Genomic DNA, 26,207 nt, shown 5'->3' with positions numbered 1-26,207 from the left:
TTAGCAAACCAACTCGCTTTCGCATTTAAAATAAAAAGTTCGCATAATGTTGTCTTAAATTTTCGCGATTACACATTGGAATAAAACTAGTTATAACGGATTTGAATCGCGTATCTCTCCATCTTTTCGATGGGCGCGATAGATTTAACGATCCCGAAGCCTCTTAGATCCGCGCCAAAGACGATCATCGCAGTCATAAATCTTCGTCTAGGTACACTAATTAAAAAGAAAAAAAAACAAAATATTCGTTATTTAACAACTATATTAAGTGAAATTACCACCGGTACGGAAAGTAAATTCTACTGAGAAGAACCGGTACGAAACTCAGTAGTTACTGTTTATTTACTTAGGGTTTCGATTCCATCTAACAAAAAAGATCATAACAAAGAAAATTACTATTGTTAGTCTATATGCCCGTATAATCCACTCCCTCGACGTACAACAAAAAATAAAAAGATGGCAAGTCAAATGAAAACGAACAAATAAACAAACGTAGGAAACGTGCACGATGTTTCCTGCGATCCAAATGTGATTGCAACTTTAATATCCCAAAGTGCAGACAGTTCACGACCCGACTAGCCCTATACCTTTATAGTCTCCAAATTCGTAGACTGCTAAAACCACAAAGGCGCGCCCGCCTAAGCACATAAAACTATTATCATCGTTGCATTAGTGAGCTGAGATGGCCCAGTGGTTAGAACGCGTGCATCTTAACCGTTGATTGCGTGTTCAAACCCAGGCAAGCACCACTGAATGTTCATTTGTGTTTATAATTTATTTCGTGCTCGGCGGTGAAGGAAAACATCGTGAGGAAGCCTGCATTTGTATAATTTCATAGTACTGCCACATGTGTGTCTACCAACCCGTATTAGAACAGCGTGGTGGAATATGGTCCAAAACCTAAACCTTCTCCTCAAAGGGAGAGGAGAACTTAGCCCAGCTGTGGGAAATTTCCGTATATACGTGATTTTAGCTAAAGTAACCGTTTACGCAAGGCATGAAGCAGCCATTCCGAGGGTTGATTCCGGCCGGATTCTGCCGAGTCGTTGTAGATTACCATTAATGTTCTATGTTGTCTTGGGCCTGGGTGGTTGTGGTACCGTTGTTACTTCTGAGTTTCCTTAAAACTTTAGCTACTTACATTGGGATCAGAGAGATGTATGTGACGTTGTCTCATATTTATTTATTTATTAGTATGTAAATACGTCTATGTAAGTTTATGACATCACCGCCTACGCCGATGGTTTTAAAAATCTCTCTCCGATTGGGTTGTCTGGAAGAGATGGATAATTAGCCATAAGTCTGCCCATGGAACACCTATTTTAATCAACATTTAATTTTTATTTTTACTAAAATTTTTTTCTGTGTATTTCTTTATGTTAGTGTGGTGTACAATAATATTCATTCATTCGTTCAATATTAATAAAGATGTATTATAGAAGGTCATGACCTGGCGAGTCTAGACTCCAGAGATGGGGTGTGCAGACTAATTTCCTTACACGAGATAAGGGTAGTTATAGTACATATATAGGTCTATATCTATACAAATACTAAAATTGGAATGTACATTTGTGATATTAAAATAAGCGCTTTTTCCGTACTGTATAATATTATAAAGAGGAAAACTTTGTTTTTTTATAATGGCTCAAAAACAAATGGATCGATTCAAAAAAATCTTTCACCATTCGAAAGCTACATTATCCACGAGTAATATAGGCTATATTTATGGCTAGAAAATATAAGGAATCCTTACTAAAATTTAAGTAACGTAACCCAAGGTAGATGAAAAGGTATGTCCACCCGTGAAGCTGGGACGGGCCGCTAGTACTAAATCTGTACATGGTACATATTCCATAATAAATATATAACGACGGGTTTTTTTGTTTGTGTGTTTTATAATTAATGCTTAGAGTAATATAATATTTGATAGATCTATTTCTAATCATATACTACTATGTATCTTATTAATGTGACAAAAAAAAATAACAAAAAAAAGACCCGCTGAGTTTCTTTCGCCGGTTCTTCTCAGGTCAGGATGTTCCTTTTTCCGAACCGGTGGTAGTGTTTATTTGACAATCAATAAGTAAGTGTGATGCTTCTATATTGAATAAAGTAATTTGAGTTAGAGTTTTAGTTTGATGGCTGATTTACTTTTAAGAGCGGATCAACCCGAGTGGAGTTGTGTCACGGCAACGCGAGCCGTTATCATTTGACAAGCGTCTTGATTGCGATGGTGACTTGCCAACCCATTTTGCTTGCAGTCTTCCAAATGTCGGATCAACCACCAAACCCACCTGTTCGGCATCCTGTTCATCCGACATATATATCAACCAAGATATATTTGTAGTGCAAATGAGCAAAATCCCATGAAATATGGTAATCTAATTGAGAGGTTCTCTTCGGGATGGTTTTAACAAAGAAGGAATACTCACTGTTGCGTCGCAATATATTTACAACAATATCATGTATATTCACAGTAACATTGATCACTTTGATAAAAACAGTAATAATCATTGTATGTACACAAGAGGTAAGGATAAGCTTAAGCTTATAGCGCAAAGTCAATAAATCATCTTTGGGGCAAGGTATCCGTTTCTATAATAAACTTCCACAGACATTTTTAACTTTGTCGTTTCATATAATTAAATAATTTGTAAAAAATACATTGGTAGAGAAGGCATACTATGCAGTACAAGATTACGCAGAAGATAAAAAAGCTTGGAATTAATACTTGTTGACTTACATATATTATTGTAATTAACTAACATGACTATATTTTTAAATGTTGAAAAATAGTAACTACTGGCGGTTTTTTGGCGGTTCTTTTCGGTAGAATCTACATTCCGAACCGGTGGTAGCTTCACTTAATTGTTAAATGACGATTCAAAAGTGCTTGTAAAAGCCTACTTGAATAAAGTATACATATTTTGATTTGGACTTTCTTCTGTACGCTGGACAAATGTCAATAATATCGAATGCCGTTTAACGATATGAGAAAGCGAATGAAAATCAACACGTGGAGTGTAATCTAATGTGACTGGAAACAGAACTTGTGGTTAGCGGTAATGGCTGCACTTTCCAATTTTTACATTCATGGTTATTACTATAATTTATAAAATATTTTATTTATAATGCCGTCGTGTCGGTGAATAGAAAAACCGATGGAAAGTTGTCACAGCGGATTGGCGGACATTTTGGGTATGGATGCATTGGTGCTGTAAGAAATTTTAGCGATTCCTTACACACAAACTTGAGGGCCGTGGTGTTGAGTCCCTTGTATACGCACAAATACACACATAAACAAAGAAAAACGCATAGGAACGTACCGTTATAAAATTGTCAAACTGAAATAAAATTTTCATGTCATTTTTATTTCTACATCTTAAAAAGTTATTTATTTTAATCCTTATTAAGAAATCTAATTTATTTTGCACATATCTGATATCAGTACAATTTATATTCGTTTTAGGGACAAAGATCCACTACCAATGTTATTGAAAAAAAAAAACCTCAAATGTTTTGACCTATTTTGTATAAATTTAATATAATAAAATAATTCTATATTAATCCTGCAATTATAAACACAATTGAATTAACGAAACCGCCATTAAAACAAAACGACCCAGGGGTCAATGAACATCGACGATCGCATACGACGCGCCATGCGCCCGCGCACGCAATCACAATACGCGATACGAACGCAGCGTTTACTTAACGTACACAGATATTTACCGTGCAATTATTATCGCCACAATAATAAGATTACATGAACGTTATACTGATAGCGTGATAAATGCGTTCGATACGTTTCGTGGCACGCGAAACGATTTTCGGACGGTGTGAAAGTGTAAAGTTATGTCGACGGTACTATAAAAACAATGGTTATTTAATTGTTTTGTTAACGGTATTAAATTTGAAGATGACTTAACGAACAGGTATTAATGTGGGTCTCTCTAAATAGAAAAAGAGAAACCAATATCTCTGTTAATGTCTCAATCTGGAATATGTGTCTCCCACTCCCTTTGAGAAGGTTTGGACCTAAATCATTCAGACATTTTCTACCCGCACAACACACCCTGTGAAACCAGCTTTCGCCGGCGGTTTTCCCGAAACGATACGACTCAGGAACCTTGAAGAAAAGAGCGTACTCCTTCCTTAAAGGCCGGCAATGCACATGCAATGACCCCCGATCTTGCAGATGTCCTGGGCGGTGATAATCACTTTCCATCAGGTAAGCCACCTGCTCGTCTAGGCTCTATAACGCCTCTGCTTCTTCCCCAATGCCCTTTGGTCGGTACGTCAGATTTTCACCCACCACATGCAGGTTTCCTCACTATATTCTATACTATAATCAATATAAAGACACTTACCTCAGCGCCAAAACTTCTACATTGGGCATTCTTCGTATGAGGCTGACATCGCCAAGTTCAGCGCCCCTGGAACAAACGCACGATTATTAAGATATAAACACAATAAGCAAACATTAAACTAGATATTTTGACATATTTTCTGACCACAAACATCCTAAACTCCTCGAAAGTCACTGAGGTCTTTAAGGTCCTCTCATTTGGAAATACTTTTGGTAGTATCATATAATTAAAACTATTGCTGCTTGTAGTTATTTTTATAATCTGACAAATTTACCACCAGATACTAAGTGTTCACCAACACTCATAAACATTGGCACTGTTAGAACTATTAACTATATACATAATACATCGCTAATTCGAAATCATTGTTGGGAATTAAAGTTTGATATCCCTTATCCCTGTTTTAATCTTGGGTCACCCATCCTTCGTCCATCTTTATACTTTTATAATAGATGACCAGCTGGTACCTACTCAAACGGCCTTTTACAAAGCAGTACCATCAAGAATCATTATACCAAAATTACAATTTCAATTCATGCACCCAATATTCTGATAATCGCACTTATTCCATCCTGTCACAAACATATAAACACTGATAAGATATAGCACTAACATATATATCGAAAACGAGTAATAAGAGTTGATTTGAATGCAATGTGACATAATAAAGAGACTCGCGTCGCATACTCAATAAGCGCTTATTATGCGTCGCGATTCAACTCATGCGCAGGTTGACCTTGAACGATTCAATGCCAACGAAATCGATTTTCGAGTGAACGGTATATTCTCAATAAAAATGCAATCACTCTTCATCTTCAACGGTGAAATTTTTACTATGAAGACCGAATAAAAGTTGATATCCGTTTAATTATATTATTATAAAACTTAAAATTCGAAATAAACACTCAATATATAAACACATTAACAAGAAGAAAAACCGACTTCAAACAAAACACTATTTCAAAACAAAATAATATGCACTAAAAATAAACTTAACATTGCGAAAGCAAAAAGTTTCTTAGAGTCCTAAGTAAAATGAAATGAAAAACATTAGACTACTTCAAAGTCGATTTACGATTATATAATGTAGTTACAATTATTGTTACATTTGGAGCCGGTGTCAGCCAAGAAAACCCTACAAAAATAACACTCCTCCTTTTTGAAGTCGGTTAAAATTACAAAAAATCGAGATAATTCGTCATATATTGTCTCTTTCTAATTAGTGGTGGGTGATTACTCTATTGATGACGATCGATTACTCTCCAGCTAACATCATTAATTTGATATTTCAAAGACAAACAGTTAAAACGTCAGACGTACTCAATGATAATAACACTTTATTTACATGAACAACTCTAGATATATAATGTACTATAGTAAACATAATGAACATACCGATTGCTAGCAGAGTATCCACTATAATCCAAATTCAAATTTAACGAACGAAAAATTAACGAAAACTTCAAAAAGTGGAGGTAAAAAGAGGGGATATTATACATAGTAAAAATTACTTTGCACGACTAATATACAATTTTAAATAAATAAAAATAAAACAGATTATCAAATAGCACATTGTTTATTTTAAGCTATATCATTGTATTGTATAATAATCGTTTAATATGTGTAATAGAGATGCGCGTGCACATGTTATACAACAATGGGTTACGATGCACGCACACACTGACGTTGAGCATGTGTGCGTGACCTTGGGAATATCGATTCAGAATTCCTCTCAGACAACGCTCTGAACGGATTCATCTTCATAAACTACAATTTTTCTAAAGATCACTTGATAACAGTTAAGTTCCATAATCTATATATAATAATATAAATGCGAAAGTAACTCTGTCTGTCTGTCGTACTTTCACGACCAAACCGCTGATCCGATTTTGATGAAATTTGGTATGTAGCAAACTTGAACTCCAATAAAGGGCATGGGATACTTTGTTAGTCAAACACATGACAACCAACACCCTAAAATGCGAACGAACCCAAGAGCGACTGCTAGTAAATATATAAAGTATGCTTAATGTGCTTAATTTGTGTTTTGAATTTCATCTCGTACTCAGCGGTGATAGAAAACATTGCGAGGAAACCGGCATTTGTCTAATTTCATTTCATGAAAATTTTGCCACATGTGTATTCCACCATTGTAACAGCGTGGTGCAATTTGTTCCAAAAATTTCTCCTCAAAGGAAGAGGATTCTTTAACCCAGCAGTGGGAAATTTACAGGTTGTAGTTGTTGTTGATCATAGCACTAAAACGAATTTGATATTTAGCAAGTTTTAACTCCAAGCTCATACTACGTTTAACACCCTACACCCTACACCACCCTTTTAATAGCGAAGCCACAGACACCTCTTAGTACCTTATACTTTAGTTAATTACAACATAGTGCATTCATAAATACAATTATTGCTATTCTAGCTTCGATCGTTCCCGGTGCGAGCCGTGACACACATACACCTACGCAACTTTATATATAGATGGTGAAATGTCAACTGCGTTCGCTCACCTACGCGTTACATAGCCAGACTATATATAACATAGACCACTTTTCGTCAGGCGTCGCTTGTATTTAAGGGTTAGATATATAGGCGTTGGGAATTAAAAATAGACTTTATCCTTCCGTAGAGCTCCAATTTTTTTAAGACATAGGTGGCAAACGAGCAGCAGGCTCACCTGATGGAAAGTGACTACCATCACCCATGGACATCTGCAGCAGCAGGGGGCTAGCAGGTGCGTTTCCGGGCTTTAAGGAAGGAGTACGCTCTATTCTTGAAAGCTGGTTCCACAGAGTGGTTGTACGAGGCAGAACATGTCTAAGAAATCGAGCTGTTGTTGATTTTCGGACATCGAGGAGGTTCGGGTAAAACTTCGAATTTTGACGACATGTCCAAAGGTGAAATTCAGCAGCCGGGATTAATCCGAACACAATACATGTCAATAAAATCGAGAAGAAACGGCAAGTAAATTTAATTCAATTTTAGTAGTAGTGATAGTGGTTTTTAAAAGTCCAAATAATTAATTTAATTATTACTTTATTACATTATTGTAATAACTTGTTACTGATTTATTACCATCTGAATTTTTATTTTGAAAATATGCACTTTTTTTTTTGATCTAAGGGGGGTCCTCTATCGATCTATCTAACGGGTCCCTGGGCACTTGCCCAAAGTGCCCTCTAGGAAAGAGGGGTCTGTATTTATAAAAAAAAAATATTTTACGACTATTCGGCAAATATTCGGCAAAGAGTGCCGACAAACTGGCTTGCTATATTGTGTGTATTTCGTAATAAAATTGACACTTGATTTTAGGTGATCCATTGACCAACTGGTAAAAAAATTCTATACGTAAATCTTTCTCCTTCAATTTATTTCACTGGTAAACCAGTATTTAGTATTATTATATTCGAAGGGTGAGTAAGCCAGTACAACTACAGGCACAAGGGACATAGCATCTTAGTTTCCAAGATCTGTGGTGCACTGACGTAAATAAATGGTTAACATGTCTTACAGCGCCGTTGTTTATGGGCGCTGGTGACCGCTTACCATTAGGTGGCCCATATGCTCATCCGCCAACCAATAGCAGAAAAAAAAAAAGAAAAAGTGGAGAAATCTGCATGTTGTGGCCAGTGGGTGAGGATCTGACGTATCAACCAACGCGCAATAGAGCAGAAGCCTGGTGGAGTTTTTTTTTTTATGGGGGCAAACGAGCAACATTTTGCTCACCTGATGGAAAGTGATTACTACGACCTATAAACATTTGCAACACCTTGCAGGGGTCTTGCATGTGCGTTGCCTTCCCTTAAGGAAGTAGTACGCTATATTTCTGTCCCCAAGTCGTATCGGTTAAAAAATCTAGATATCAACGTTACAAAAAAATTACAAATCAAACTATACTAAAGAACTCGATTATAATTCTTAACGATAACGAAATCCGGCGAAAGTTATAATTACATCGAATGATATATGTATGCTTACAGCGAAAAACGAAACGTTAGGTTCAATGCTCGGCCGACGTCGAAACGGAGAGTTGCCAAACTGGCTCAGCTCGTTGGCGCCGGGGAGTCTGCCAGATACACTGCTCCCGTAACATACATACTTAATTTCGTTACAAATCCAATTGAAGGAAGAATACGAATCTCAGATTCACGTCCTAGATTAATATATTTCGTTACATTATATAACACGAAGTCGCTTAGTGATTGTGTGTGATTTTGATGGGATTTCTTTTAATAGGCAGAGTGATTCAAGAGTTTTATGTGTGTGGCATAATATAGCAGAGAAATACTCATAATTTTTGAGGTTTCTAATGTGAAGTCGTAAATAAACATATTTTTTTGCGTTTACATTGCAAACGATAATTGAACTTGCTGACAGTCTAACAGTTATCGTATTTGCATTGTGCAGTAATGTAAATAAAAAAAACGTCTGTATTTTATTAAGTTAGGAACAGTTTTAAGTCACAAACGCCAAATGCGTGAGGTTCTTATAAACAGAACTAATTTAATCAAACAGAATTAAAATCAAAAGTGAAAACTTAGCTCTGTAAAAAAAAATCATATTGTATCGCGAATATTACTAGACGCCATTTTGCAATCGACAAATCCTTCACGAAACAGACAAAATTAAGTGACTATTTAAAATTTCTCGTCGAACTGATGTTTTCAAGGTTATTACGTGAATCCGAAATAGGCTTTCGAGGATCAGATAGTGGAAATTTAATATCTACAAGTTTATATAAGGACCCTTGTTATGAGAAAAGGGCACTGTTAAAAGACAATAAGTATTTTTAGAAAAAAACCGCATGCGTTACACGCTATTGCACACTTATTTGACTGTAAACACGCAAGATTCGGTGTACCGTGTTCAATTCAACTTGTAACTTTAACTTTAATCCATTGAAGATATAAAAGTGTTTTCATGGGCCTACTTGAATAAAGAACACTTTCATGTTTTTAATGTAAGCTTTGCAACTGTCAATTTTTATTAATAATACTTTATGAATTACTAGCTTAAAAACATTACGTTTATTTCAGATCTCTTTTTATACCAGATAACACATTAGTGGTATTTTACCCTTTAGGCTAAATTATCCAGAAACGTTTAAATACTCACTTAAATCAGTATCCCATATATAAAATTTCTAATTTAAAAATGGCGGACTTCCTTACAAAACATTAACACCGCTAAAGAGGTGAAATAGAGGTTAAAATTTCCAAATTTCTTTCCTTAGCGCCGCCGCAAAAGCTCTCAGCTCGATTCTTGATTTGTGGCATTTTCCTTCTAATTTAATTTTTTTATATGGTGACGAAGTATTAAGTCATAGTATTTTTAAGGATAGATGTTGAATATATGTCTGTATATAATCAAGAAGTCAGTAGAGAGAAATAAAACATTACTTGATATATGGGAGACGATCGAGTGCCAGCTATAAAATTTCGTATTTATACAACATTGGATTGGGCGTGTCGTAAATATCCCGAGAACAGAATCCCAGAGGACTATAACAGTGGAACATACAATACCAATTTACTACAATACCTTTTGTAGGTATTAAGTATTGAAATAGTTTGAAAATGCGACTATATTTAGTGTACTTTATTGAGGACAAAAATGGCCCACTTAATGTCTGAATGAATGAATGAAATTAATGAAACACTCCTTAGACCAAGATTGCTCCACGAAACATGGGAAGATAGTATCTTTTATATCTATAAAAACCACAATACTCTCCATTCAATTCGGAAATTCGTAATGGGAGGTCTACCCGAACTGGTTCTGTACACATTTCGTATTATGTAAATATAACTAACGACTTTCCATCCTGCATAAAAGTTTTTCAACATCGGAAGTAAAAGTATCCGACGACGAATGATAGAATACCGCTAATATTACAATGTTTTCAAATGATTTATGTAGCTCTTCGATAATGTCACAAGCTGAGAGATCAAGACAAAATAATGGCATTCCAAATCACGACAGATAAAAGATGAAATTACGATAACGAGCCCACTCTCCTCCGACATTCACCAATCGCAAAAATGACATTGTCTTTTTGAAATGTACGTTATCATTTATCACTTATTCTTATCGGTGAACGCGGTTTCGATAGACCGTTTAAGGTGCTAATCTTCTAATCTACAAAAGTAAATTATAATCATTATTGACATTTTCTTATCTATATCAAGTATCAACACGATTCAATGGCTACTGTTGTTTAGGTACAGAATGTATTAGTATAATTATACCACCGAAAAAAATAAAATAAATTGTAGTCAAGAAACCATATGACTTGAAACATCAAAAAGTTATTAGATCTCATGTATAGGCATGCTCATAACTTTACACGTACTAATTCTACAAGGCCTATCTTCACAACTTCTACACCTTAATCAAAATATATGGCTTGGTCGTTACTACAAGAACTAGGTGTAGTATAACAGAAAAGTAATGATGTGTAGGATAACGGGGAAACCTTCAAGTTATGGACGAAATTCTGAACCATTTTACTCCTTAGCTTCTTAGTAAATAATGAAATCTGAATTCTTTGATAAGTACCATAATTTTCTGAATATGCTGAAGCTTGAAACATACCAAGGTAGGATTAAATGACTGACATATCTGCTGCCCAAATTAACTGACCTATCGCTACCTAAACTCATCTACCCGACCAGAGACACTGCAACACAAAAGAGAGTTGAGTACGGGGTTTACTTCACAGGAAACTCCAACACACATAGAAAACCTAACAGAAATCCATGAAATCAAATATATCCGATTCCAAGGCAAAAGTGGTTGTACGTAAATACATTATTTATTAAAGCTTTGCACTAAGATTTTTGTAAGACATTTTTACCGTCGTGTAAACGTAGGTTGAGTTCTTGTCAATGAGTCAACTACCCTCATTAAGGCGCACCTTTGCGAAATAGAAATATGCTCCATTCGAGGGTGTGCCGGCACGTGCTATCGCCTGCACCCTAACACGCCCCACTTCGACATGTCGTTAGCTAATGTTTAGATATATTATGTGTTTATACTTTACAAATACACCCAAGTAATTTACTTAACAGGACAAAGTTTTAGTTTGTATAAGAAAATGAACGCTTGGTAAGAGACTAACGGGCCATTAAATAAACTTACTGCAATACTTATGAGTAATTTAGTAGGATGAATTGCCTTAAGCCTTAGTCGCCGATAAGGCGATACTTCAAAAATCTATATTAATATTATAAATGTCTGTCTCTCTGTCGTCAAGTTTAGTTCACAGCAAATTTCATAAAATTTAGTCCACTGGTTTGGTCGTGAAAGAGCACAGACAGGCAGACAGATAAAGATACTTTCACATTTATAATATTAATATAGATGTATTTTCTGATATGATACAGTAGGTGTATGTGTGTGTCAATCAATCCGCTAAAACGCGAGCAAAGCCGCTGACGACAACTAGTATATATATTGCTCACGGCGGGTAATGTAGTTTTCCTGCCGTCAATGGATTTATATAAGTATTATATAAATGTGATGGAAAAAAATGAGGGACAGGTTGACGAGACGAGAAGATATTTTTATAATATTATATTAATTACGAATGTAAGAGCATGCATATGTACATATATTCAGAAGCATTCCCTATATTATGAACAAGATTTACATATATTAAGTAGATTTTGTAGTAACAAAAATAGAGACATCACTTTTCTAAGAATATTTTTTGAAGCTATTATAAATCAAACACCACTTCTTGAATTAAATTCGTATTAATATACTTCAAGAAACGGAACTCAATAATCCGTGAATACGGCAATAGTTGCAAATACTTTTGCTTTAATAACACTAGCCTTTTTAGGTCTGGTCTTTGGAAATATCTAGCAATTTAACTGTACAACTAATCCATTAATAACTAATCAGGTTAATGATTCCACCCGTGCTAGAATCGTTGACTTGCCAAATATTCTTAAGATTGTAGGTCTAACATTTAGGACAAGCAACTGTAACGAATTAGTTGATTCAAATTAGCACTCAGGGCTATATTAAAATTTCAATACGTAAGACTTTACGAACTGTGTTACCCACTAGCTCAAAAACAATTATGCATACTTATACTTTAAAAAAGAAGGGCAAATATTTATAAAAAAAAATATAAGACTTTTTAATATTGAATCATCATCCTCATCATCCTGCTCTAATCCCAATTTTAATTGGGGTCGATGCAGCATATCTTCTCCTTCCATACTTCTGTCTGACGTCATCTCACAAGTAACATTCTTTCTAGCCATATCGTCTTTCACACAATCCATCCATCGTTTCTTTGATCGTCCACTAAATCTATATCCATCCACATCCATGCTCAAGACCTTGTAAAATTTAATGTACTATAAATATAGATTATATTTATTCAATCAAAATCACCCCAGAAAGGCTGACTCAGTCCAAAGATGACAACTGACCAATCCCATTGTACCATTAAATATACTACATTTTAAGTTCAAAGAGTTATTTTATTTATACATATTATATATCACTATTAATGATCAGGAGCTGAGATGACTCAGTGGTTAGAACGCGTGAATCTTAACCGATGATTTCGGGTTCAAACCCAGGCAAGCACCACTATATACATGTGCTTAATTTGTGTTTATAATTCATCTCGTGCTCGGCGGTGAAGGAAAAAATCGTCAGGAAACCTGCATGTGTCTAATTTCATCGAAATTCTGCCACATGTGCATTCCACCAACCCGCATTGGAACAGCGTGATGGAATATATACCAAACCCTCTCCTTAATGGGAGAGGAGACCTTTGCCCAGCAGTGGGTAATTTACAGGCTGTTACTTTACTTTTTTTTTATTAATGATCACATACAGTGTCACCTTGTCTGCTATCAATCACATTTGCATTGACCACAGTGGTTTATGACGAAGGTTTAGGTATACTACTCATCACGGTTTTGCGTAGAGTGGCTGAAATATGAAAATGATTACTGAAGATGTCCGAATAATCAATAGGGTTATCTATCAAGATATACATGATTTATGAAGGTGAGAATTTGAGTCATACAAGACATTAATTATCATACATTCCGTGATGACGTAAAACTGCATAAATCATCATCATTACATAGCATAAAACAAAGTCGATTACCACTGTTCGTCCCTATGTATGCTTAGATCTTTCAAATTACACGACGAATTTTAATGCGGTTTTTTTTTAAATAGATAGACTTATACGAAAGAAAGGATTCTGTATATATTATATGGACAATAAAGTAATGAAATACTGATAATTTTAGAACTTTCTAATGTGATGTCGTAAATAAACAAATAATGTAGTATATTCCAAAATCAAAGTGGACTTTTACAAGCACTTTTGAGTCGTCATTTAACAATTGAGTGAAACTAACCACCGGTTCGAAAAGAAGATTCTACCGAGAAGAATCGGCAACAAACTCAGTAGTTACTTTTTCAACATTTAAAAAATACAAAGTCATTTTAGTTAACAAAATTATTTAAATTAATATATCCTGCCTGGAAGTCAACAGGTATTAATTCCAAGCTTTTTTTGTCATCTACAAATCTCGTATCGAATAATGCATTTTTTTTATAAACGATTTGAATTTACGAAACGGCAAAGTTAAAAATTTAGTATCAGTATTGCACCCTTGCGAAGTCGGGTCGGGTCGCTAGTATAACATAAAAACAAATAATACATCTGCGATGTGATTAACGATTATCAATTTCATCGAAACAAAAAACGAACGCGATCTCGCGTGATATACGATTCATTAGCCGCGCTTCAACTTGATTGATACGAAATACATCACAATGGATGAGAACGGGGGGGGGGGGGTTGATAAGTCAAACACACAATACAACGGATTATTATCAACTTTGTATTGTGTGCTGTACATACCGATTTCATCATCTGATGACAATACTCGAATCAATGGGACGAAATTACAATTCTATTCGGGGTAGGGCTTTGTCCAAACCCATTTGGGCATATGTACCAACATACATTCTAACTGGTATCTTAACAGGGTACTTTTGATAGAGAAAAATATGAAGAACTATACTTAAATATTCTGATTTTGAGTCACAAAGTCACATTATTGTTTTATCATATTAGAATTAATAGTAATAATTTGTAGTCTGTATATCACATAATTTAAAATATGAGCCCCCATGCTGTGAAGTTTTCTGTAAAGGCAAAAAATGTCATTTTTTTGATAAACTTTTCTAGAGTTTTAATGACAGTACTTGTACACTACACAGCAAAGAAATTTGCAATTTATTATTTTCCCCAAAAGAACACCATATATACATATATTTAGGTATTACCGTTGAATGTAATATTGATAAAAAACAACGGTTGTGTACCGGTCGTACAAAACTGTTGTTTTTATCAGTATTACGTCACCAAAATAACTGACCGCGTTTTTGTGAGAAAAAAAGGTTTAAAGTTACTCTACAGTATTAAAGTTACTCTACATATTTGGCAGTAGAAAAGTGGTGAGTCTACCAACGGAGGTCTAAAAGGAGAATTGATGAATAGGTTACCTCGCAACCTACAAAAAGACCAACCACCCGGTAAAGGGTGAGCACTTAAGTTGGCAGTAATTAGTAGTCGTGTCTAAATTTTCAAGTACTGTATTCAAGTAAGCTCTTAAAACAAACTTGAACAGTCAATTAACAAGATCAAATCAGACTGATTGATTGTTAATTATCAAGAATGCTTTATTAATATCATAGATTACGAAAACTGATAATCTGATAATTATCTTACAATTGGCTTGAGATACATAATTAGTAGCTGCTTCGCGCGGTTTCACCTGTTTAACGATACTACTCCGCCCCTGTGGGTTATATAGCGTGACGTTATATCGTCTTCTTACTTCCTTTCGGTTCTACAATATATCATTTGTTTAATACAACTACGAATCTCAGAAAGCGTTCAAAATACTTCTGTTACCAAATTTTAAAAAAATGTCAAAGAATGCTTGTGTACGAAAGTTTATTATACAATTAGTGAGTTTATAATTGATAGCCAACCTTCGGAATGAAACGATCTTCTCCTGGCCTCGACCCGACCTGGAGCTTGGACTCAAGACTCTTGGACATTGGGATCTTTGATCTTACTTCTAGCCAGTAGACCTAGTGTAATCACATTCGAGACAAAAAATGTGATTTCAATTTTCCGAGCGTTTCTTGAACATTTATGAGGCTCCTATTGATTTGAATGAAAATGATTGCTTGTGTTTTGACCTTCATGTATCAGGACTTCCATAGAACTGCATTGGTTACATCATCATATCCACGCTAGTGGAACTTTTTGACCTCAAAGTCATAGTTTCACCGGTCGGCAATAAATAGTACCGAAAAGGAATTACACAACATCGGAATGTAAAATCTGTCAACTTCCTGAAGCTGTTAAATGTATTCGACGCGGAAGTTTCGGACGACAAAGTCGAGGCCTCCACATCTGCAGCCTTATAGGCTTACAAGACAAACGACATTCAGACTATACTATCTACACAAATAATTAAATTGGAGTGTCTGTGTGTAATGTTAAAATAACCGCTTATTTTCTAAATGAGTACGCATTTAAAAAAATGCGTGATACACGGTACATATACCATTTTTTTTTTTACCATTTTTGTCAATCTGTTTGTTTGTTAAAGCCGTACCAAAGATTATCATATCATTGGTACAGCTGGACCTATTTTGACCGGACTTTCACTGGCAGTTAGGTGAATAAGGAGTAACTTAGACTACAACATTTTTGACACAGCCTAGTATATAAACTAACTCTATCTATCTATAGTTCTTTCACAGCCAAAACACTGGAACAAATTTGTTGCGAAGCAAGCTTGAACTCTAAACAGGGTTTTTATGACAAACATCTGATGACCAGCCTGTAAAACAAGCCAAACCGCGCCCGGCAATAGTTTCTTATAATTCGAATGACGTACATATGTTCGATCAATGGATAATAATAGGAAAGCACACAAAACGTTCTCAATGGTTCGAGAGCTATGGAAATTAGTTTGACCTTAATGGACGACCCTATCGACCGTACCAATCGATACCTCTGACAGATTCACAAAATATAATTGAAATTTCGATGATGTAAATCGACATACTCGTACTACATATGTAGTACGAGTACTACATATGTGAGAGTCGAGATGGCCCAGTGGTTAGAACGCGTGCATCTTAACCGATGATTGCGGGTTCAAACCCAGGCAAGCACCGCTGAGCCATGTGCTTAATTTGTCTTTATAATTCATCTCGTGCTCAGCGGTGAAGGAAAACATCGTGAGGAAACCCGCATGTGACAAATTTCATAGCAATTCTGCCACATGTGTATTCTACCAACCCGCATTGGAACAGCGTGGTGGAATATGTTCCAAGCTATCTCCTTAATGGAAGAGGATGCCTTATCCCAGCTGTGGTAAATTTACAGGCTGTTACTTTACTTTTTTTTACTTTAGTATAACTTTGAGCAAAGAATGAATATTTGAACGAATGATAAATATCCGGATTTTAAGGATTCATTGGTTTTTGTTAGTCCATCTAATATTATAAATGCGAGTGTGAGTTTGTCTGTCTCTTTCCTCGTCAGGGGTACACGATAGGACATCATTACGTAACACCTGCCCCCTCTATCTGTTACAGACGAAGCCGCGAGCTGAAAACAGTATGCCAAATATTTCATGATTGAAAAATATAGTATAAGATAACCGGTTAATACAATAAACAGATACATATGTAGTACAACAACAACAACAACAGCCTGTAAATTCCCACTGCTGGGCTAAAGGCCTCCTCTCCCTTTGAGGAAAAGGTTTGGAACATATTCCACCACGCTACGCACGAGATGAATTATAAACACAAATTAAGCACACATATATATATAGTGGTACTTGCCTGGGTTTGAACCCGAAATCATCGATTAAGATGCACGCGTTCTAACCACTGGGCTGTAAAGTCAAAGTTATAAAAAGAAATAAATATTTTATTTTATGTTTACTAATTTCGAGAGGGTTGTAAGAGGCCTTGGTGTCGTTTGATTTCTTAGACAAAGACAGAAACACAATAACATACTATGTATAAGTCTATACCAAATGAAGATATACCTACTTAATTCGAGAAGGGCTTAACGAGCACTTTAGAATCTTCAATAACAGGACAAGACATGAGCCGGCAATAACTCACTCTTTCTTACTAATTTTACGTGGTGATAATATTTTATACGAGCCCGTCTGGGTAGGTAGCACCATCCAACAGCTTACATTCTACTGCCAAGTAGCAGTATTTAGTAATTGTGTTCCGTTTTTAAGGGCAAATGAGTCACATAGGGATATACCATCTTAGCTTCCAAGGTGGTGTAAGGAACAGTTAATATTTCCTACGGCACTGGTATCTTTGGGTAGCGGCGACCACTTACCATCAGGTAGCCCATTTGCTCGACCTCCACCTTTACTTATCTAACAATGTTGTATTTATATAGTAATGTGTTTAATATAACTTATTAAATCATATTATTCTTTTTGCAAGTAGACTTATAAAAGTACATTTCCACCGATCCGGAAGTTAGATTCTACCTCGAACTGATAAGAAGCTCAGTAGTTATAATTATTAAGTTAGTACATATATATGATATTTCAGCCTAACATATAAATTTCCAAACATGCAACGTTACAAATATCCGCAGAGTTTTATTATATAAGCGAATACCTTGCCCCAGAAAGGATTTATTGACTTTGCGGATTCCAAAATCCGATGTTAACAATCTTATCTCTTTATTCGTGTTTATACAATGATTATCGCTATTTCATATTTAATTTGTACAGCAGTGCAATTCTGTAACAATTCACTTCGAATCTCACTCGTGAAATGATGGCAAGTGACTTATGGTGATACGCCAAATTGATGCCTATATCCATGATAAGAATACAATATGGCATATCACATTATGAAATTTACGATAAATTTTGAGCTTCTTGTTAGAGGCTAGTTACAGGACCATTTGCATTGCAATATTTGTTCAAAAATCGTGTTATCAAAGGTTGCCAGGAAGAAAGTGCGATAAGATCGTCTTTTGCATACAATGCTTTACTGTTATCAGAGAGGATTTATTTGTATGTAATAACATACGGAACTAATGACTCAATTCCGTATTTCTTTTCACTGCTTAGCTATATTATATCTAACTGCTATAGGGTACATTTACATAGTAATTTTTTTCTAGTTAACACACCGAAACCGGTGTGTAGGGCGGACCACTAGTCTATTCTACATACAATCCATATTTACATCTTCATTTTAAAGCCAATATAACCGAACCGATTTTGTAAAATATTGTCTGAAGCAAATTTGAACACCAAGGAAAGGTAAAATACACCTAGGAAGTAAAATTTCCGAATAAACTATTTCAAATCAACTTCTCATCCATATCAGTACAAATACTATTTTTCATGGTGAGCAATTCGGTTTTTCTAGAGGTCGATCGACAAAGTTTGCGGGAATAGCGCTTCTCAAACATATTTACGATGCTTGGGAAAAATCAAAGAATGCTTTTGGAGTATTCTATGATTAATCTAAAGCATTCGATCGTTTAGAACACGAGCCATGCTTCTTTATAAGCTCAAATATTACGGTGTTAATGGTATGGTTCTTCATATCTGTGGTAGCTTCACTTAATTTTAAAAGACCACTTGAATAAAGTTTATTTTGATTTGATTAGACATTGGCTGCTTATTTTGCCCAACACATGACATCCAAACTCCAAACCAACCAAACACGAGCGAAGTCGCGGACCACAAATAGTCACCACACATTACAAAACAAAGCCTCCTAGTCGTATCTGTCTGTCTGTATTGCTCACGATAAACTCGAAAACTAGATACTGAACGGATTTTCATGAGGTTCTCACTAACAGACAGAGGGATCAATAAGGAAGGTTTAGGTATATAATTTATTAAGGTTATTGCGTATATAAGTTAAAATAGAACGACAATTGTTTAACATGTCGGGACAAAGCAACAAAAAGAAAACTTATGCCCACACGTGCGAAGCCGGGAAGGCGGCTAGTTTGTTATAAGCACAAACGTCACTCAGTCGTACTAATGCACGCGGATGACAAAATTAGCGTGGGGGGGGGCGCATTCGTGAAAGCCACGTATTATGCTGTTCATCATTTGTAAATCCAATTTAAACTCAATTTGGACGTTTCGAAATCACATTTTATACATCAAACGAAGTTAAAACTACACAATGCATTGCAAATTGCATTCAATTTCAGTAAATATCAAAGGTGAGTCACCAGCCAGCTTTGGTTCCTAGAAACTAGAAGGTCGTAGGTCGGCATGCGACCCATTTACATGTACGTAAACTTTCAGATCAGACCATATGGTGCCGGATTTTATCATATCATTATTATTATTATTACATAGTATAAAGCAAAGTCTCTTTCCTCTGTCTGTCCCTATGTATACTTAGATCTTCTAAAGTACGAAAAATTTTGATGCGTTTTTTTTAAATAGATAGATTGATTCAAGGGGAAGGTTATTTGTATGATACATGCACAACATAGTAGAGAAACACTGTCTATCTATACAAACATTATAAATGTGAAAGTAACTATGTATGTCACTATTTCACCGAAGCACTGAACCAAAATCGAATGAAATTTGTTAAACAAACTTGAACTCGAAGAAAGGACATGGGCTACTTTTTTGCCAAACAAATGACAACCAACACCCTAAAACACGAGAGAAGCCGCGGGCTACAACAAGCATACAATATAACTACCCACAACCAAAGCCTTACGACCGTGTGCCATTGTATCGATAAACAATGTACCTTTTTGTACCGCCTTGCGTCAAAACTATTAACTAATATGTCATTCTAATCTACAAAGTTATGCAAGATCATTGTTATGTAAGTGGGTTAGGTTAAGTTTATCGCCATTGTCACCGGTTCCGTACGTCCGTGTAGGCTCTGCGTCACGCGAAAATGACTCACAAAGCTCATTGCTCAAGTTTATTATCAAAATTTACAAATGATTCAATAAGGTCATATGCGAGATTTTTGGGCAATATTATTTTCGACCAAAATCCAACGCAGTAATGGACATATTTGTCTGCTCTTGTTGAATCATACCCAGTGGTTTTTGTTATGATATTATAAGTAGGTGGTCTGGCAATTGGGTCACCTCTAAATGCCCATAAACTGCAAAAAAAGAACATTTTTGCCACCCCTTCAAACGCTGGCGTAACCGCGGGCAGAAGATAGAACACAAATTAATTTCGGCACAAAAACTTTACGTAGATTCACAGTATAATACAAAAAACGCAGTTTAGAACGAAAAGCGAGTCGCATAAATGACGAATTAGGTCACAACTTCACCAGTGTCATCGGTAATTGACATTCAAGTTCGACACAAATTAGACCCGCGCTAATCCAATCAACAAATTCAAAGTCACAAAAGATATACATTGAGAAACTCCAAACGAACAGTTTTGCTGCTTTTTTAATGTTATAGCTTGGCGGACGAGCATATGGGCCACCTAATGGTAAGTGGTCACCATCACCCATAGACAATGACGCTGTAAGAAGTATTAACTACTCCTTACTTCGTCAATGCGCTACCAACCTTGGGAACTAAAATGCTATGTCCCTTGTGGCAGTAGTTACACTGGCTCACTCACCCTTCAAACCGGAACACAACAATACTGAGTACTGATATTTGGCGGTAGAATAACTGATGAGTGGGTGGTACCTACCAAGACGGGCTTGCACAAAGCCCTATCACCAAGTAGAAGCTTTAGTACGCGCTTTAAAAATACAATATTTAAATCTTAAAATCAAGAAGACACAGACAACCAAAAGTTCCTAGGTACCCTCGCAGATTAGCGAATAGCGTGGAGTTAATACCTGTTGACTTCCAAGCAGGATATATTAATTATAATAATTGTATTTAACTAACTTGACTTTGTATTTTTTTAATTTGAAAAAGAGTAACTATTCAGTTTCTTGCCGGTTCTTCTCGGTAGAATCTACTTTCCGAACCGGTGGTACAAAAACCGGTGGTGTAAAAGCGTACTTGAATAAAGTTTATTTTGATTTGATTTGATTAAGATAGAGAGATTAAGACTATGCCACAGAAACTTGACGCACTACCTATTTACTGTCTGTGTAATCAAGTCGTTATAAACTATTAAAGTCTTCTTGGGTAGTAAATCGAATCAACGGAAATAATTCTATCGGTACATTTTTTTGTTCAAATAGCTGTTATAATTTAAAAATATATATATTTATTAGCGATCTTTGAACTTTCAAATTACGCAACGAATTTTGATGTTTTTTTTTAGTAGATAAAGTGATTCGAGAGGAAGGTTTTTGTATATAATGCATGGACAGTATACTAAAGAAACGCCCTTTATTTTAGATATTTTAACGTGATGTCATAAATAAACAAATTCTGTAGAATATTTTTAATCAATATTGCATCCGTGCGAAGCCAGGGCGGGTCGCTATTTTATAATATTAGTAGGATTAAACATGCAGTATTTAGTCTTCTCTTAGACAATGGGTCTGGGTATCTTGTTTGCTGTAATTGAATACTATAATTACATTATTTATTGGGGATTCCGTAAGTTTTCCTATAAATATACTCATAATTTTAATTGGTAGGCCTGTCTATTTTGCCCTTATTTCGTTTTTCATCTGACTAATAATGAATTTACTTGTAGGAGGTTGTGAATCTAAATGCATCAAGGTATTATTGCCATTGAGTTCGTTCTTATTACAAATTCAAATATCGAATGTGTCAAATACAAATTCCGATAATATGACATGGAGAGTATATATTTATGACGTCATTACCGCTAACTCCAACAGACAATTGGTAAACAAGGCACATTTCTGAATATAAGATTGTATTTGAGATAAAAATGACTATGTATATTTGATTTCCAGGCATGATATATTGCATAACAAATTTTAAAAGTTTTTGGTAGAAAAGTATATCTAATGAATTTCAAGCCAGTTGTTTTGGTTGAATCTACATTCTGAATGGCTATCTCCTAATTGAATAACGTAATACGTTCATCGAATGAGTACTTGAACAAAGAAGATTTTTATTCCGATCATTATGTACAGTTACTTGAACTGAGTGTACACTCACGACAATGTTCCGGATCCAGTAAACACACAACCTGAAGCTTAACTTACTGTAAAACGGTCGTATATATACGCTGACACAACCTCTAGAAGCGATGAAAAGAGTTAAAACTTGTGATATCATATGACCATACGATAATATATTCGTCAATTTGACACGTCGATTTACATGCACTTGTTTTCTCGGGTTGAACTGACGCGAGAATCTATAGTGACGAAAAGCTTCGAATGGCGCGATAGGGAGCTATTTCTATTGGTATAAATTGGCAGTATTCGGTTTTATTGAATTTGTCGATACTACATCTAAATTGTGTCGTACTTTACCTTCTTAAAATAGGCAACTTTAGATACAAGGAATCGTATTTCGATACAATTACATTTGATACAATTCATACAAACGTATCATTACTCATGTTCAAATACATTTTTCTTGATAGTAGGTTGTCAGACGGCTGAAAAGGGTCAAGACCAAGCTTTCGAGTTCCATTTCGCTCGTGGGAACCTATTGAACTGTTCCAGATGACGCGATATAACTTCAAATATTTAAGTTGTCGAAATATTTTTAGTGTCAATCAAATTCCACAGCAAAAAATATCTTATAGATAAATAGCGTAAGCCAATTTTTGTCCTAGTGATGATGGAACGATAGCTTCACATAATAAATTTTACGGTTATGAAGAGCTCTAGCTGTGGATGTGCAGAAAAATAAAGAAGACCTTTATTGCAGTTCACTAAATTGTGATTCAACAAAGATTTAATATTAGACAGCGGGAAAAAGTTACAAGCTGGTTCGAGGGCAAAATTAAGGTTGTATAAAAAAAAACAAAAAAGGAAACAAAAGTAAAGGAAATTGTTATGAAAAAACTCCAATTCTTTTGAATAAACGCGATGTTTCACGGAAGATCCACTAATATAGATGAATGAAATACCATGACGTTTTTTGGGTAAACTGATGAGTAAAATATCGGCCATTTCATTGATTTAACTTTTTATTTAAATATAGTAGTTGGCCGATGGGTAATTTAGTTAAGCCGCGCTTAATTTAGTTTATAAATTTAATTTATAAAGCGACGGCGCCATAGGAGCTCTTTACCATCCCCAACTTTGGGGAACTTAAAAGCTACATCGCTTGTAATCATGATTGAGAAATCAGAACACAACAATACTAATACAACTAAAACTAAGTATTGCTATTTAGCAGTAATATTCGATTCGATGGTGGAATTCAATGAAAATGAGTAATTACTGAGATTCTTACCGAACTTACTTTCATATCGATTTAGAAATTTTCATTTCAATACACAGCTTTGCATTTAATAACATGCTGGAAAATAACAATAGTTGTAAAAGTCACCTTGAATTAAAGTATATTCTGATTATGTAATCATATGATGTTAAAGATTAAGTTATATTGTTTAAGATGTACAAGACGCCAGATGCTGGAGGAAAAACACAATGCCACATAATAACACAATGTGAAAATAAATGGCATGCCCTTGAAATATATGTTTTAGTGACATAGAACTAGAACATTTTCTAGAATATTCAACAACAACAACAACAGCCTGTAAAATTCCCACTGCTGGGCTAAGGCCTCCTCTCCCTTTGAAGAGAAGATTTGGAACATATTCCATCACGCTGATCCAATGCGGTTTAATGGAATATACATGTGACAGAATTTCAATAAAATTAGACACATGCAGGTTTCACGAGATGAATAATGAACACAAATTAAGCAAATGAATTGCCAGGATTTGAACCCGAAATCATCGGTTAATATACACGCGTACTAACCAATGAGCCATCTCGGCTCTAGAATATTCCCTTACTTAAAATTTATATCACAAATATATCCACTAGAACTTAAAAAGTTAATTTTGTTTGAACTCAACTGGATCCCGCCGTCCTCAGCTGAAGGCTTTGTCGCTACAGTAAACATGCTATCCGTTACAATTTGGCTCAGCGCCAATTTTGCAGCAACCTTATCAATTAATATATACCTTTACGGGGTTATAAACTTTATTCGTATAGACACAGGTCTTAAATTCGTTTAAATATATTACGCGACTGCTGCTCGGTAGATAAACGGTCACGACTTCAAAGTTCACGCCATTACTCCGATTTCATGTAACGATTCTCAAATTTTCTATTTTTATGCACGTTTTCTCACTCAACTAATGTGTCTTGCAATTTCTTTTCAAAGAGTTTTTCGTTGCGAAATCGGCAAATAAGAGCTTGTTTGATGGATGTGGATGGATATAGAGGAAGAGGACTACCTAGGGGAGCGTTCATCAAGTAATAGGTAACGCAATTTGGGGGAGGGGGTTTTCGTAAAAGGTTACGGTGGGTTACAGGGGCGGGAGGGGGTCTTTCTTACAACACGATACGTAACATTTTTTTCTAAATAAAAAATTAGGGAATTAAAACTGCAAAATTGGCAACCCTTTTCAGTTACGTTTTACGGGGAATCCCTTGATTGTAGTAGTCTGGTCGTCATTTTCGATTTATTCTCGCAAGTTGACTAACCTTTTTGTTTATATTTCACGGGGTAACATACTTTTTTTTGCGACTTAAGGGTAAATATGGTCACTTGAGTGTTACGAAACGTTTAGAGAGTGGGAGGGGGAGTACAGAAAAACGTTACGGTGCGTTACAAGAGGAGAAGGGGGGTGGGTCAAAAATCTTCAAAAATTGTGTTGCGTAATACTTGAACGCTCCCTAAGAAACGAAGAATAGATTGTGTGAAAGACGATGTGGCTGGAAATAATGTTACTTGTGAGATGACGTCCGACAGAGAGGTATGGAAGGAGACATGCTGCACTAACCCCAAGTAGAATTAGGATAAGGAGGGAAGAAGAGACGGTGGAGATGGTGGTGAGTTATAAATACTCAAGGCACTATAAGATTAAAAACTCGTTAAGAACCAGCTAAGTTACAATAGTTAAATATAAACCGAAGTTTGCTTGTTCAAACGCGGGCAAGCGTCACCGAGTTTTAAATCTCAAAACCTTTTATTTAAGAGAAGACATTTACTTTTCTTTATTTATACTTTAAGAAACAAATTTTAGGCTATATTTTAACGAAAGTAAATATCATTTTCAAAGTGCTGATCTCTGCACCTAAATATTTCACAACATAAGATTATATACATGATATAAAAGGCGATGAGTTAGTAAATATTAACTTTTTTTATGTTATAGGTTGGCAAACGAGCAAATGGGCCACCTAATGGTAAGTGGTCACCATCACCCATAGACAATGACGCTGTAAGAAATAATAACTATTCCTCACATCGTCAATGTGCCACCAATCTTGGGAACTAAGATGTTATGTCCCTTGTGACTGTAGTTATACTGGCTCACTCACCCTTCAAACCGGAACACAATAATTCTGGTAGGGCTTGCACAAAGCCCTACCAGAACTAACTGAGTTTCAGACAAGATATATTTTTTTAATAGATAGAATGATTCGAGAGAAAGGTCTTTATATATAATACATGGACAATATAGTAAAGAAATACTGATAATTTTAAAAGTTTCTAATGCAATGTCTTATATAAATAAATCTGTAGTATATTTAGTATCAGCGTTGTACCCATGCGTAGCCGGGGCAGATCGCTAGTTAATAATAAATCCCATATAAATAAAC

The 26,207-nt window shown here is 35.4% G+C and overlaps 1 protein-coding gene across 3 annotated transcripts in view; it reads right to left on the bottom strand.

The window, feature by feature from the left end:
- LOC124541148 overlaps positions 1-26,207 on the bottom strand; it is a 57,766-nt gene that overhangs the window by 16,712 nt on the left and 14,847 nt on the right. For all 3 annotated transcript variants that reach the window (XM_047118994.1, XM_047118995.1, XM_047118996.1), the window contains exon 2: positions 4,371-4,436. In XM_047118994.1, coding sequence (XP_046974950.1) covers positions 4,371-4,436 — 66 coding nt within the window. The remainder of the gene's footprint in view (positions 1-4,370; positions 4,437-26,207) is intronic.

This window comes from Vanessa cardui, chromosome 27, assembly GCF_905220365.1.
Source record: "Vanessa cardui chromosome 27, ilVanCard2.1, whole genome shotgun sequence".
Lineage (NCBI taxonomy): Eukaryota > Metazoa > Arthropoda > Insecta > Lepidoptera > Nymphalidae > Vanessa > Vanessa cardui.
Note: the sequence above shows the minus strand (reverse complement) of the source record. Positions and strands in the feature narration are given on the sequence as shown.